This window comes from Pleurodeles waltl, chromosome 6 (genome assembly GCF_031143425.1).
Source record: "Pleurodeles waltl isolate 20211129_DDA chromosome 6, aPleWal1.hap1.20221129, whole genome shotgun sequence".
Taxonomy (NCBI): domain Eukaryota; kingdom Metazoa; phylum Chordata; class Amphibia; order Caudata; family Salamandridae; genus Pleurodeles; species Pleurodeles waltl.
Genome location: NC_090445.1, coordinates 953,563,042 through 953,578,685, shown reverse-complemented (window position 1 = coordinate 953,578,685; position 15,644 = coordinate 953,563,042). Strand labels below are relative to the sequence as shown.

Here is a 15,644-nt window from a genome sequence, read left to right as displayed (position 1 = left end):
GCCTCCCAATGAACACTTAACACTAGTTAAAGAGGGAGGTTGCACATTGTGTCTGTAAATTGAGGACTCACAGCTTACAAGACAGTAAGAATGCTTTAAAATAATTAATCAACGGAAGGTTGCACGTTTTTACAAATACCACAATTTTTTGTACTTCATATCTGAGGCAATTTGGGCATTTACAGCACACAGAGGTAAAGCAAGGTCCTTTTCTCAGTGATTCAAGGAGTAGTCATGAAGAGACTGTTGTGTTCCTTAACAGAATTCAATACAACACCCATTGAGTGCACTTCTTCTTTTTAACAGTTTAAAGATACACGTGATGTGAAATGAAAGAGTACACGGCTGTATTGAAGTTCACAGTATAGATTTAAAATATACAACAATACAGAAAAAAACACATTTCTTGCACTCAGATACTGAGCATTTAACCCTTTGAGCACTAACTCTCACTTGCAATTGTGAAGACCACAACTACTACTTGCACGTTGGAGCATTCAAACAGACCATATTCTCGCAAATATGCACAGTTCGGAAACACATTCCCACATGCCACAACACAATGGCACCCAGAAACTTTTAGGAAGGTGATGAATTGATTGTTTTGCACAATACAGAGTGTAAGAGGAGTGTTGCTAGATGATTGAACGGAATTCGCCTTGTTATTTGGAACACGTATTTTCCAGGTGGTGAGCAGGTGCAGCTTGTTCCTGCTCTGACTGTTTTGTTCATTGCGCTTAGTTTACTCGCATAAGAGACTAGCATTGGCAAAGCCAATAGTTGCAGCCTTACCAAGAGTGCAGTTTTTTTTGTTTTTTTTTACATTTTCCCCAAATATATAGAATAGTAAAAATACATTGGCAAATATAAACCTAAAAGAGTGACATAGAAACCCAGGCACAGAAGTGCACTCCTTTTCAGGCAGCTGTGCACATGTGGGCACGAAAGAATCTGTCACTCAAAGTGCAATACAGCCAGTAAATGAATTGGGCTGCCCCGTTGCGACATCATATGGTGGCCAGAAGCAAACTGTAAATGGCCCTTGAAAAGACCAATGAGTGAAGAGGGCTGACGAGAGAGCAATCTAGCTTATATTTTAGAAATAAAATAAACGATATCCGAAGTGTGTTCTGCCTTAAGTTTGTGAGGAATATGCTTTTCTTCTTTTTCTGGAAATAGTTTAACATTTCTTCCTTTTATGAAAATAAGCTAAGTTTCAAGTGATACCACCTGAAATTAAATAAGTATTTGAATTAGTGGCGTATGACCATAATGCACATCCATCGAGATTTATAATTAACAGCCCTGAAGCACAAGTCCGCAAACATGATTGAATTATTTTCACTGACATTCAATTTTAAATTACCTGGCCTCGATATAAAAGAAATAATGCTAGTTTTACATTACCACTTTGCTGATATTAGTTCATTGCCGCGTTCATTTGCCATCATGTAATCATGTAATATAACCGAGGGAAGCCATTCTCTTGGTGTTTTGACACCATATCCAAAATGCACTTCAGGGAGCAGCAGCTGACTTTTGGTTTTGCCATTTGAGTCCGAGGATCATATAGCTTCGGCGTGCGACACTGCATTATGTCAGTTAGGTATGGGAAGGTGTTCCTCCTAGAGATGGAGGCGGACAAAACCGGGGTTATATGCTGTCAGTGTTGCAAGAGGCTGAATAAAACATACACCCGCATGGAGCTTGGACTTGAATTGGATATCCAAATCGTCCACAGATGTGATAGGGGGAGTCCGGAAGCCCTCAGACAGAAAAAAGCCTGGTGCCAGAGCCATCCTCCAAAAAAAGAAAAACATACCAAAAATGGTTAAGCCTGACTTCAAGATTAGCAGCTCTCAGACAAGATGTCACCCTTCCAGTTGTGTAGTGTATGCAAGGGCTCCTTTCAGAGCCATTGATTATTAAGATTCCGCATCGGTAAACGAGAGCTACCAGCGGAGGCGTTTGAAAATGCTTCAGGGAGCCTAGGTGAGCGGAAGACACGCCACACCACCTCTTCTTTGTGGCAGAATTGTGAGGCCTTCTAAACAAACTGACTAAACGTTAACTATTGAAGTAGGAGGCCCAATCTCTCTAGCAGGTTTCCCAAAGGCCGAAGAACAGGGCACCAGCCTTGGAGTAGGCACAGTTATAAAACAGATCTCTGAAAATGGGAAATTCCTGGTCTCTAGACTGAAACGAAATGTTTGGGCCAAATGAATTGTACTCCTTTGCAGGTACACTTTTTATTTTTTGTGATCCGTCTTTCATGTTTAATTTGGGTACATAAGACGCCTTGCCTGGCCACCTGACTTGTGTTACTAGTATAGGTCAATATTATAATGTACAGCTGCCGCGGTAATAATTCCTGTCATAAGGTGTATATTTTTGATGATGTATTTTATCACAGTTTTTATTTGCTGTGCATCGATAACTGTTTAAATGAAGCGTGCGTGTATCTACATGTAATTCTAAATGGAGAAATCCAAAAACTAAAACTTCATTGCTTACCACAATGTCGTTGCCACCCGCATTTTACCACCTTGAGGCTTTTTTATCTTGTATGAATTGTGTATTAATGACAGCATTACAAAATTCTGCCGATAATCAGGGCCACTGCAGTTACTAGCAACTGAGGACCAACTAAGTTATACGAAAGTAAAAGTAAAATTATGCTGAACACTTTGAAGCAGTATACACTAATTTTGGCATTTTTACACATCTTAAAACTGCATAAAAGCTTAACTCCATAATTTAATAGTCAGCAACGGAGAGTGGACCTGCCTATGCATGACAAAATGCTTGCCACTGTACTGCAACTGGTGTGACAACACTTTTGATGACATTTGATCCATTTGAACTAAAAGCTATTTTTTGTTAACATATACAAATTCTGCAGAAGATGATGGATTATGCAGCAAGTATGAAAAGTTTGTATATTTTTCGAAAACACCACGGCCACATAATCACATAATTCTAGTGGCCTTGCCTATAATAGCAATTCAACATCCTCTTAATCCAGTGGTTTGTTTCCTCTTACTTTTTTTTTTTCAAATTGAACTATAACATGAATGAATACTGACTGCAAGTAGGACTGTGTCTTTTTTAATTGAACAAGTCAAGTCAGGACAGTGTAACGCGATTTGTGTGGTATCTTTGTAATCCAATTTTAAAGAAATATCAAGAAACATTAACACAACAGTGGTAGTCATCAAAGCGGTAATGGTAAAAGTATATTGACAAAACCAATTTTGTAAAATTACTGTGAAGCAAACTGACGTATGTGATCAAACGCAATTGCAACATAACATTAAACGTATTGAGACGTTTGCTAAAAAACAGCACAGTGTCACACACAATGAGTACTGCATGCTCCGCAACGACACCAGAGTGAACCTCAAGTAGTTCTACCACGTATCCTTGTACAAGGGGTTGAGCCATTTAAACACTAGTGCATTAGTGAGTCTTGTCAATTGGTGATGATTTAGATTAATACCAATAGGGGATTTCACAGCCTTTCACAATAGTTTCATTACACATGTAAAACAATAAAACAGCAAATGGAATACCCTGACAAACAGTATGTCATGCAAACTACAACCAATACAGCACCAGAGATGTAACAGAGACATTACCTAGTATTATCTCCAGCAGGCAAAGAGACAAAACTAAGACTGCACACTACTTGGTGTCATTGTCTTTATACTGTGGCAGGTCGCAGGAGGCAGTATCACTTTTGCACTTGCGTTTTGTAATTAAAAGGTATAAAATCAAGTATAGAATCTGTATGCTCATTTCATGGGATTTAAATTTAAACTTGTTCAAAAACACATTCACTATAAAAATAAAAAGACATTTCAGGACATGGATTAGGATAGATAAGCTGGGATTTGCATCTTAATGGAGTGATATAGGAGTGAATTAAATAATATATTTTAATTAACTTCCACCTTCGTCTTACCACCATCACCACTAAACCTGGTAAAGAGCACTTCATAAAGGGGTCCAGCCCACCTCTAGGCACGTAAATTAAATATACGTTCCCAGCAAAAGCATACTGCCTCATAAACCCACACTTCTTTTATTTTTAATATTGATTTCTTAAACATATTACACATGTTTCTATAAAAAATATTTTCTGCTCACATAGATATGTACCCTCTCCTTACACACAAAACAGAAGCTGAGGTGGCGGGCCTTCACAGTTTAGTGATGTATTGAACACACAAGCACACCCACTCACACACACCCACAACTCCGATGGTAATCAGTTTAGGATATGCAAAATAAAGCTTGCAGTCACTTTAACTGGTAAGAGCAAATAAAGACTTGAAAGGTCAATTTATTTAACTACACAGTAGTTTCATTTTTCCAGGGGCCAGTTTTGATGTTTCCTGTACTATCTGAGCTGAAAATCATGGCTTCATGCATGTTTCCCTTGAGGATTCCATTATGACTGGCATTGCATGGGTACGATTGTCTCCTCGGGTGCATCTCAAAATGAGCTGTGTGGTGGAGGGTGTCTGTCTCTGCCATCTTAGGACATGTGTATAGCACAGTACTTGCATCACTACTTTCTGGCTGGTTCATAGTAGGGTATGGATCACTTTTCACACAGCAAGCCCGTCTGTGTCCTAAGTGACCTTCGTGTACACTGCTCGGACTGTCTGTGTGGGAGCTGTGGATGCTTCCATCGATGCTCGAAGGAATGTGGTATGCATATTCCCGCTCTGCGACAGACCTACGACTGAAGTACCGTGGCTTAGTTCTGCTTTTAAGACACCTGTGAATATGCATATTCGGCCTGAAACTGCCTTCATTGTGCACGTGCACATGCGCATCGTCATCGATGAGTTGTTCACAGTGGATCTTTGCACAGCACGGGGTGACTGGTGAAAGGCAGTTAGCGTGGCTTTGCTCAGTTTGAAGGTTTATAAGCTTGCAGTGGCCAGCGCTTGCATGACTGAAAGCCGCCGGCTTACTGGGGCATGGTGAATCCTGGATACAAGGTACGTGAACTTGGGCGTCGCCGTTGACGTTGACCTTTGGACAGACATTGACTGGCATTGCATATGTATTTCTTCGAGAGGGGCAGCAGGACCACCAACAATGCCACACGTCATCCCTCTTTGCACAGTGATGAATCAAGATGAAAAGTCCCAGAGTCACACAGAAAGCACCATAGAGGCAGCTAAATATCATGTCAAGGAAGTGCCCCTGGGACACAGCAAGGGCCCCGAAGGTCCAAGTGGCAGTAAATAAGAACAGAGTGAAGGCGGCAGCTCGAAGCTGAGCCTTGAACGAGTGCTCGTTTGCCAGTAAGGAAGCAGTGAGCAGTGAGCACGCTGCCGGCGGCCCGGCTCCAGCTTCTGCAACATGACTGTGGCCAACTTCAGCCCCTGCCAACCTCTGCTGCTCTTCCGTCCTTTCCTTTAGTTCATACTTGCGTTCAGGATGGCGCCGCAACTGTACGTAGGTGCAAAGGAAGTAAATGCAAGTGACTAGTGCAATAAATGCCACCGGTCCGTAAAAGGCACCCAGGCTGGGCTCCCACGCCATCCAGCAACTGTGAAGACAAAAAGGAAACATTAATAAAAATAATGTTTTGGGGGTTACATACTTGCTCTAGTAATCCACTTTCCAATTATAGAGTGTTCTGAGATTCACATCCTGTTTTTCTAATGTCTTGAAAAAAAAAAACTTGTCTACATGCCAAGAGGTATTAAATGCTTTACATCAATGAGCGCAATTTTGGCAGTGCTGCGTTTTAGTGACTGTATGTGCTTTATGGTTTTTAATGAAGGATTGCAAAACTGCTTCATGAGGTGGAATGCTCTTTACCTATAATTTTCGTGTTTGTCTGATTCTGGATATGCGTCAATGTTTATAAGACTTTCAAAAACAAGGTACATTTATTAACCTTTTTTAAAATTCAGCTTGGAAAGTCATAGTTAAAGCAACAGACCAAGTATTTGATTGCCTTGACTGTAAAGAAGCTTTCTCATTAAAGTGATGACTTCATATACCAGAATCCTCACAACGGGTTGAATTGCACTTCTTAACATTCACATTCTACCTTGTGGAATGATCTTTCGATGGAGGGATATTGAGTTTTGTAATAATTCTTCCATTTTTACACAGCTATTCGTGGGTTTGACATGTCTAGCCTGCAGCTTCAAATCACACATTTGTCATTATTTTAACTATCTTCATTTTACTTCAAGTACGCAGAGCTAAACAACCTGCAAAATATGAGAGTTTGCATATCATCCCAAATGTTTACCAGAATAGACAGTGGTTCTAGATATTTTGTGAAAAAAACACATTGTTGGACTAGAGAGCGAAGTAAAGATACAACAGTGTGTAGAACAAATATTCAAATGTAGCGTGCAGCTAACATTATGGGTTTCATTTAGAATTTAGTGGAGCAGAATCCTAGCTGTAAATGGGCTTGTCTGAAGCCCGGTAAAAACTCTTGGTCTTCCCACCTCATTTAAGTGTGGATGAAGTACTAGTTTTCTGGCAGTGGACTTTCATCTGACTCCACTTTCAGAAACCGTTCAACAGAGGCCCGCCCATCCTTCAGTTGTCCATCAGTCAATGTACATTCCAAAGTCCACTCTATTTAGGACAGTTCTCCTGAAAGTCGCACTGGTCAGGATCACCGGCAAAAGCTTTGCAGTAAAAAACATGAGACTTTGAATATGAGCCCCAAGTGCTGGGAGAAAACTTTGAGAATAGCACAGACAATAGTTTTTTTTGCCTTTGAGAAACACTTCTTCAATTTGGGGCATTTCTGCTAAACAGAAAAGATTGCCAAATGTCTGAAAAAAACATATCTATGCAAGTGCCATACCAAAGGGACGCATGGAGGACAGTAAGATCCCAGCAAGACAGGAGGGAGCCTCTTAATGCAACATGTTGTCCTCTGCCCGTAGAATGTATGCGTTACCCACCTGTGACCTGGTGGTAGGTGGTCCACCTGCTGAGATTTAAAAAAAGAACTCCTAAGCCTTTGGATAGAGTAACACTGTTCAGATTATTCAAAATTGTCGTAATTATGCCTTTCTGAGAGAGCACTCCTTTGTTCTTGCCCCAGTGGCAGAACTATTGCCATATCAGCATTTCCAAAGGTCAGAGTTGATGGTACACTTTGCCTAATTTTCCAGCTTTTTTCTCTCCAGAAGTTTAGAATCTAACAAGGCAGCAGGGCAAGGAAGTGGTCCTTCAGTTTCTAAAGATTGACTGGCCCTGGAAACAAGAGCCTTTCCTGGTAAGTCACTTTAAATCCTCTACCATGGCTTTTTCTCTTAAATTTGTCTTTTCCAGAACGTACGTACTTGAATCAGTGAATTTTTATTGTTCAGTTAAAGTTAATAAAACCATTACAAAAAATAAATCTATTTCATACTAAAATATATGAACCATAATATAAATACTCTTACATTATTTTTAGGAGAAACACATTTAAAAGAAAAAAACTAACTTCAATACTAAAACAAGCTCACTTCTACTTGATCAGATTCCTGGGTCTCTATTGTCCATTGTCCTCCTCCTGGGGGGAATGTATCTGATGATTTGCCAATAATATTTATGTTTTGCCACCTTTAAGAATTTCACCATGCGTGAGTTCAGAATAGGATAATCTGGTTTTAGACATGCTATTACTGCCTGTCTGCATGTTCGTATAACTCGTTGGTTAAGCAGAAATGTTAACATGCTTTTTCTTTCTTGAATTAGGGCAGGGCGAAGACATAATAAATGACTCAGATTCATCTTCCACTGCTTACATAGCTTAAGTGCTCATTCTTGCTCAACCTTGTTGTCACCTAGTAGCTTCCCTAATCTAAAATGCATGAACCATAGTTTTAGAACGCGGGACCAGCCTTCTTCGAATTACAGCTGCTGTTGGAGGAACTTATGATTATTTAACACCCCCAAAACAATCTTGAAAGGGACATGAAAAGAGGAAGTAACAAGGAGAAATAAACATATTTCTCTCCTTTACACCTCACTTGGGAAAGCGTAACATTTTGATGCATTCGAAGGTTCACTAGCTTTAGTAGATCTGGGAATGATTTAAAATCCATGGAATGACTCCCAGTCGCAGTGTAAGGCAATGCAGCTCCGGGGGCTACATTCCATTCCATTTTGTTTTCCAAGCCACACAAGGCAATGCAAGCCGGCCCTTGAGTGGCTTAGTAAATACCAACTAACATTTTGCATCATGGCTGCATCAAAAAAGTTGCGCAACCACAGCACAAAAAGTTAGTAAATCTGGGCTGAGGTATGTACAGAAAGTGTTTTGTTATATAAACATGGTTCTTTGTTCATGTGTCTCTCAACATTATGTATTACATTTATCACATGTTCATCTTAACATGCAAGAAGAAAATAAACCCTCGAACCCCAAGTCAATGAATTACAGACTTTAAATCAAACACAATAAATTTAGACATATTATATGATGTCACAGATTTGTAGCGGTCTTTCTCTGTGAATGTAAATCAAACTCTATCTAAACCTCCAAAAAAGTGATTTTTAGAAATATTAGACAATAAGTCATGCAGGAACACAAAACAACTAATAACTCCATGAAGATTCCCATTTCTTATTGAAATAAATAGTTTTCAGGCCATTAAAGCAATTGCAGATGAGAGACATACTATTTCCTCTCTGCACCTAATTGTATCACAAACCTGCATCACAATTGTAAGAAATTGTTTCTGGATTTTCCTTTAAGCAGAAAAAAGTAATTTTAGTATATACACTGCTAAATACTTTATATTAAATTGCACATATACACAATCAGGTACATGGAAGTACCTTTGATTATATCCTATATGTAAGATCACAAAATAAGGGGTGCCATTATCAATGAGGCAGGCCTACTGGTTTTGTTAAGGTGTCCCCACATCAATAAAAGCGCGCCACATGTTATAATTCACTGGTACAACTACATTGACGTCAATGGAGGCAGTACTAATATGTGATACGCTAGGACCCACCACTTAAGTCAACAGAGATTTTTCATTGATAGCCATCAGCATAGTCAATAAAGCATTGTTTTTCAAAACAAAGCTTTCTTTTATTTACTTTAGACTGCTCATGCAGTTCTATGACCAACCAACACAGATCACCACACTCTAGAGCCCAAGAGGAAAAGCTCCAGATCTAATCCTCTTCCGGGGTCATTATTACAATGTCCAGAGACTTAGGGGAACTTTTGATAAAACTTTTAAGGAGGATAATGTACTTCCTGCAGCCACAAAACACATCTGAACACTGTTGCTGGTGCCCCTGCCCCTTCTTGGGATACCACAAAGAGCAGGTAAGCAAATCACACAGGACTCCCTCGGCTGGAGCTTGACTATTTGATTGGCAGCTTTGCCACTTTTCTTCTGTTTCCTAGTATTATCACAATAAACTCCTTTCCTATTTTCCTAGAGTGCCTCAGCCCCATCTGAGACACCTGCAAGCTTTTTGCCTTAGTACCACCCCCAGCTGACACTGCATCCTGGTCTCTTCTCACCAAGTCTTCAAAGGTGTCCCTCCTGTGTTGGCTCCAGAGGACTGGTCCTACTCCTTTGCTTCTGTGGGCCTGGGCTGTCCCAGTCCAGGTGCAGTGTAACAAGCTAACTAACAGATATTTTTTCCCCGGAACACGTTCAAGCACTTTTTAATGCCCTGTTATGTGGGACGGACTTTGTGCATCCTGCTAGAGAGCAGCATGATTAACTTGGCCCAGAAGGGGGATAAATATCTGGAATCTGATTATGAACAGAGCTAGGAAGATATGGAAATTCTTACAGTGGCATAAGGAGTGTCAGGGACTTCCAACTAAACACTTGGGGGCCTACACTGATACATCGCCTAAAGCTGTAGTCCTAAGTGGGATGAAACTGTACCTCAGTCCTGATGTGTACTACAGTCCAAGCACCACAGACCTTAAGTAAGCACTACTGATTTACACTACAAATACCCATTCACAATATAAGACCTACTCCAGATCATTAACAATCCTTGAAGGGTTTCTTCTGTGGCAGGCTACTTATGTGCAGTTACCAGACTGTACAAGACAATAGTCTCACTCGCGCAGCTCACGCATGTGTGAATTTACAGTGAGTGAGACAGAGGTGAAGATACTTGCTCACAGTAAAAGTTCAAAAAACGGGTAGTGAAATGCAAAATATCTTGGGTAACTAAATTTGTGGAACCCACTGGCTACAACAATTATTGGAAAATTCTGTAAATTCTAGAAAATGTGTATACGAAAAATATGAAGTGTTTGCTTCTGCTGCAAATCCTTGATTCTGTAAAATTCAGGGTTTATAACCGCAAAATTCCCCTTTCCTACATATACCATCTGCAGAATCACAATTTGAAAAGGGTGTGCTTTTGTTACTCCTTCCAGTTTGTGAGCTATGAAGATATGTATCAATGCTTTGCCACCACAATTCCACTTGCAGAACACTGATCAGTTACTGACTCCCAAGTTGAGGTAGTAACTGATTTGCAAAGTGAGAGAGATCCAGTTTAGACTCTTTCCCTTTTGGAATATTGTTGACAACTGCAGGTAGTGGTCAAGGAGACCACTGGCAACTAATGGAAAGCTTTTTTTTTTAATAATGTAGCCTTGTTTCTGAAAAAACAATAGTGTGCTTTTAAAGAATAAAATACATTTATTCTGGAATGCAGTCACAAGGATGGTGGCCTGATGTTTCTTGCTACTTATCTAATGCGTTGTTTCCCAATCTTTTGACTTTTGTGGACCCCCACTTTTCAGTACTGGACCCCCACACTGAGTCATTACTGAAAGTTAGGGACTATGGGCCAGATGTAGCAAGGGCTTTGCGACTCGCAAACAGCCAAAAACGCCGTTTGCGAGTCGCAAAAGCCTCAACGGAATGCAGAAATGCATTTTACGAGTCGACTCCGACTCGCAAAATGCATTTCCGACTCGCAAATAGGAAGGGGTGTTCCCTTCCTATTTGCGACTCGCAATGCAATGCATTTTCATTTGCGACCACGATTGTGGTCACAAATGAAAGCGCAGTTACCATCCACTTGAAGTGGATGGTAACCTGAAAAATACCGAAACTAAAGGTTTCGGTTTTTTTTCAAAGTGCAGCTCGTTTTCCTTTAAGGAAAACGGGTTGCACTTTGAAAAAAAAAAACTGCTTTATTTAAAAGCAGTCACTGACATGGTGGTCTGCTTCCCCAGCAGGCCACCATCCCCGTGAGTGCCCTGAATCTCTCTGGGGTCGCAAATTGAGACCCACCTCATTAATATTAATGAGGTGGGTCTTTGCGACCCCATAGAGAGTCGCAGAAGGTGTCTGAGACACCTTTCTGCATTCCAAATTGCGAGTTGCAATTTGAGAGTTGCTGGGACTCGCAAATTGCAACTCGCAATTTGGAATCTTCCTTCATCTGGCCACTAATCTGTTAATATTATTTAATTTTCTAAGTAGTCGCGGACCCCCTGGGGAGACTTGGCGGACCCCCAGGGGTCCCCGGACCACAGGTTGGGAACCACTGATCTAATGAATATTAATTTGGTTGGTAATTCTGTGATCTTCTTAGATTCCAAATTTTACTAACCAACCTATAGGTTGGTTTGCTAAATTCAATTGACTCTCAAAAAGTCAGTGTGAAATTTGCATTCAAGTTTTGTAAATCTAATGGCCTTAAAGATTTTTTACTAACTTCATAGTTGCATTCTGAATCTATTTCACACATAACATGGCCTGGTGCAAATAAAAACACTTTTCAGGTAATGTTACATAACCTGATTAAACATGGATTCTGCCATTGTAGTCAGCCTAATAATAACAGTCTAAGAATCATTTTTAGGACATGTGCCATGGTAATTTATACTTGCAAGTGATATAAATTACAGTGCCTTCTGATTTCACCTATGAAGAAAAATTACTAATTATTCATGAAGAAAGACCTTAGGTTCATAATTATTTGCTCAGTGCAATTTTGTGCAGTTTACAGTAATACATTTTATGACTTCCTACCAGCCACTAGGGTCATCAGATGTACACAAATATTCAATAACAAACCTGTGAGATTAAAGAAATATAATTTTCTTTTTCTGTCCATGTAACCTTTGTGTTATAGTGAGAAGTTTCACCTACTCAAATCCATTAGTGCATCAAAACATTTTATTCTATGGAATATGTTTTAACAGGTAACACATTCACACTTTTGGAACCAAAGTTTGATGTCTATATTTTAAATGAGATTACGATCGCTTTAAATATTGGAAATTATTTGTTCATACGTCTACACTTAGACTGATCACAAAATCGCAAAACATTTCTTGACCACATAATAGTTTTTAACCGATACAGTACAAAGGCACATGTTTTACATTCAAATATCAATCAAGTTATATGACTTTCTGAAGATTCCTAATTGACACTTGGCCACTGTACCATTAACAGATGTATGTTGGATTTTTTTAAAGCAGTTAATTATTTGATGTTACAAAATCTTCAATAGAGAATAAAAAGCAACGTATAACTACTTTAATTTATAAAATTGGAATAACAACCATTACTGACAATTCCCAACTTTTCCTCATATAGAATGCTGACCTGACCTATGGAAGAGAGCAGGGCAATGTGGTCACATGTGACTGAAGTAAGAAGGAGCAGACATTATAGTGTCTTCTGGAAGCTGGACAAGAACTATGACCTTGACATCTCTTGTGTCTGACCTATGAGCACATTCAGGCAGGCTAAAGTTGGTGGATGGCCCCAACTAAGAGCTCTATCTTCATCTGTATTCAGAATTTTTTTTAGCAATACGAAGCCATGCAGGACTACATTTAGGATAGATCTTAATGTGCCATTCTGGAGCCCCCAGCAAAGCTGGTCATGAGGTGCCAGCAGAATAAAAAGAACAAATGAAACTGTCCACACTTGGATGGATGAAATGTAGTAATTAGTCTTGTAAAGAAATTACTTTTCAGACTTAATCATTTTTGAAGCTCAAGAAAGTCAATGTGATAAAGTTACAGGTTGTATCTCTCAATGTTTTGTAGTCTCACCAGAAGAAAAACAGTTAACTATGATCATAACGACTAGTACGCAACCTTTTTTTGGTTCTGGATCATGACAATCACCTACACCCCAGGTTCTCTAGAAACATTTTAATCCAACAGGAATGTGCAATACCATGAAGGGTTAGCCAAAAAACACTTTGGACCTGTTCAAGGAGCTCCTTCAACCACTTCTGGGAATTGTGCTTTGTTGGACAAACATTTGTGGCACAATAGGAATAGTTCCTAATAGGATACTTAAGCAGTGATTCATCTAGTGCAGCATACACTTCCCCTTCTTCTAAGCTTTCAAAGGAAGCTATAAAACCACTTGTAAATGATCCTACATCAACTACTGACCAACACAATAATTTACTAAAAATTCAGGTATGACGGGTACTGGAAGAGTGAGTTGTTGGGGCACTCAGTTGCCTGCATATCAAAAGTGATGATAATAATGAGGGGAGAAGAAACATGTAAGGGTCTCCATGTCATACTGCTTCTTCAAAGTATGAACAGATACAGGCAAGCAAAGAGGAAAATAATCCAATTTAATCTTAGATTGTTTTGACTATGCCAATGCCACCTTTGGTCATTCATCTTCCATGAACATATGTCCAATACTTTAAGAATACAGTGTTGATGGTCCAAAGAGCACAGCTATAAGGTGTAAGGACATGTGGCAAAGCATTATTAATACACAGTTTAATACATTCTACAATAATTATTTTAAGACAACCTGGGCATTAATTTGTTGAATTGAAATTGATGGGGTCTCCAATAAGTTTTTAGCATCTGACAAGTATCCAGAAAAGACCAGCATAAATGGTAATATTTTTATTACTTCCTGTATCCTATTTGTCATCTTTCAAACAAATTCGGATCAAAGGTAACACTTATCATTGCAGAAATCTGTGTGTGTCTCAATAAAACAAAACAAGTGACTGGTGAAAGTGGTAGGTTTAGACACACAAAACAAAATATCATCAGCTTATGTAACCATAGATGTGTCTCAATTAAATTTTTTTCAGTATTATCATGAATACCTATTGCCTTTTTAAAGGTTTACATTGCTCAAACAAATTTAGTTTAGACAATGGCAAGCCTATCTTCTTCCACAAGATCAATTGAAGTACATGGGAAGATGCTATTCAGTAAAAATACAAGCCTTTGTATTATTATACAAAATTAATATCTTATTATGAAGAAGGGGCCAATACAACATGACTTCACAATAAAAGAATATTGCATTGTAGCATATTTATATGTTTCTTAACATCCATTGGTGCCTCTGCTTCTTGATCTCTCTGCAATACATAATGCTTTCACAAATGGTTCTTCGTACACCAGGAAATATCCCATAACAAAGACATTCATGGCATCCTCAGGTAAGGATAGGAAAAAATATATCTAAGCTGAAAGAAAGAACTAGAACTTTAGCAATTGTCTTTCAGTGCAACTTAGTAAACCAAGTAGTACAGAGGAATGCTTTTCATCTGTAAATATACAAAACAATGATGAATGGAATGCTTGAATTAATCTGTGCCACTGGTAATTACTCAGGCCGCATCCCAATCCATCTTTATTTGCACATCATGTCAACTCAGATCTCTGACTGAGGGTGAATGTTTGACATTCTTCAACGTCACATAAATCACCTATTCTTTAAGGGTATGCCCAGATGTGGGTCCCATGCACACCATGCCTTTGGAGTCAAGCTAGCCTGACTGATTGGGGGTTATACCCTGAATCCAGTCCCAGGATGCTTGTTTCTGATCAGGGGAGGACCAGGCCTGGCAGCTTGGGCTGTACTGTTCTCATGGGGAGCAGGGTGAAGACCGATTTGCATATGGCTGTGCCCACACTGGAATCGCATGGTGTGGAAAAAACAATGGACTGAGGCCCATATCTCTGACAGGGGGTGAATGTTTCACATTGTTCACCATTCCGTCCATCATCTGTTCCTTTTGAATTTGTTGCCCTAACTGGGACGGGTATGCCTGGATGTGGGTTCCATGCTCACAATGCAAGTAGAGTCAAGCTAGCCTCGCTGATGAGGGGTGATACCCCGAAACCAGTCCAAGATGCTTGTTTCTCATCTGGAGATGACCTGGCCTGGCAGCTCGGGCTGGACTTTTCTCACTGGGAGCAGGTCAAGACTGATTTGCATATGGCTGCGTCCAAACTAGAATGAAGTGGTGAGCAAAAAAGCAATGGATTCAGGCACAGATCTTTGACATTGTTTACCATTCCGTCCATTATCTGTTCTTTGTGCATTTTCTGCCTTATGTGGGAAGGGTATGCCCAGATGTGGATCCCATGCTCACCATGCCACCTGAGTCAAGCTAGCCTGGCTGATAAGGGTCAACATCCTGAAACCGGTCCCAGGATGCTTGTTTCGGTCCTGGCAGAACCTGGCCTGGCAGTTCAGCCTGGACTGTTCCCAAGGGGAGCAGGGACAAGATTGAATTGCATAGATTCAGGGAGTGAATGCTTGACATTGTTCAGCATTCCATCCATTATCTGTTCTTTTGGCCTAGTATCTGTAGGCCTGATTGACAAAAGTAAACTTATACTTTTGTGTATG

General features: G+C 39.8%; 1 protein-coding gene across 2 annotated transcripts in view; it reads right to left on the bottom strand.

Moving 5' to 3' along the window:
• Positions 1-282: 282 nt before the first annotated feature.
• Positions 283-15,644, bottom strand: part of ADGRA1 (adhesion G protein-coupled receptor A1) — an 869,330-nt gene continuing 853,968 nt past the window's right edge. The window contains exon 7 of one of the 2 annotated variants that reach the window (XM_069239771.1): positions 283-5,569. In XM_069239771.1, coding sequence (XP_069095872.1) covers positions 4,354-5,569 — 1,216 coding nt within the window. In that variant the 3' untranslated portion in view covers positions 283-4,353. The remainder of the gene's footprint in view (positions 5,570-15,644) is intronic. The other variant, XM_069239772.1, reaches the window with a different exon arrangement.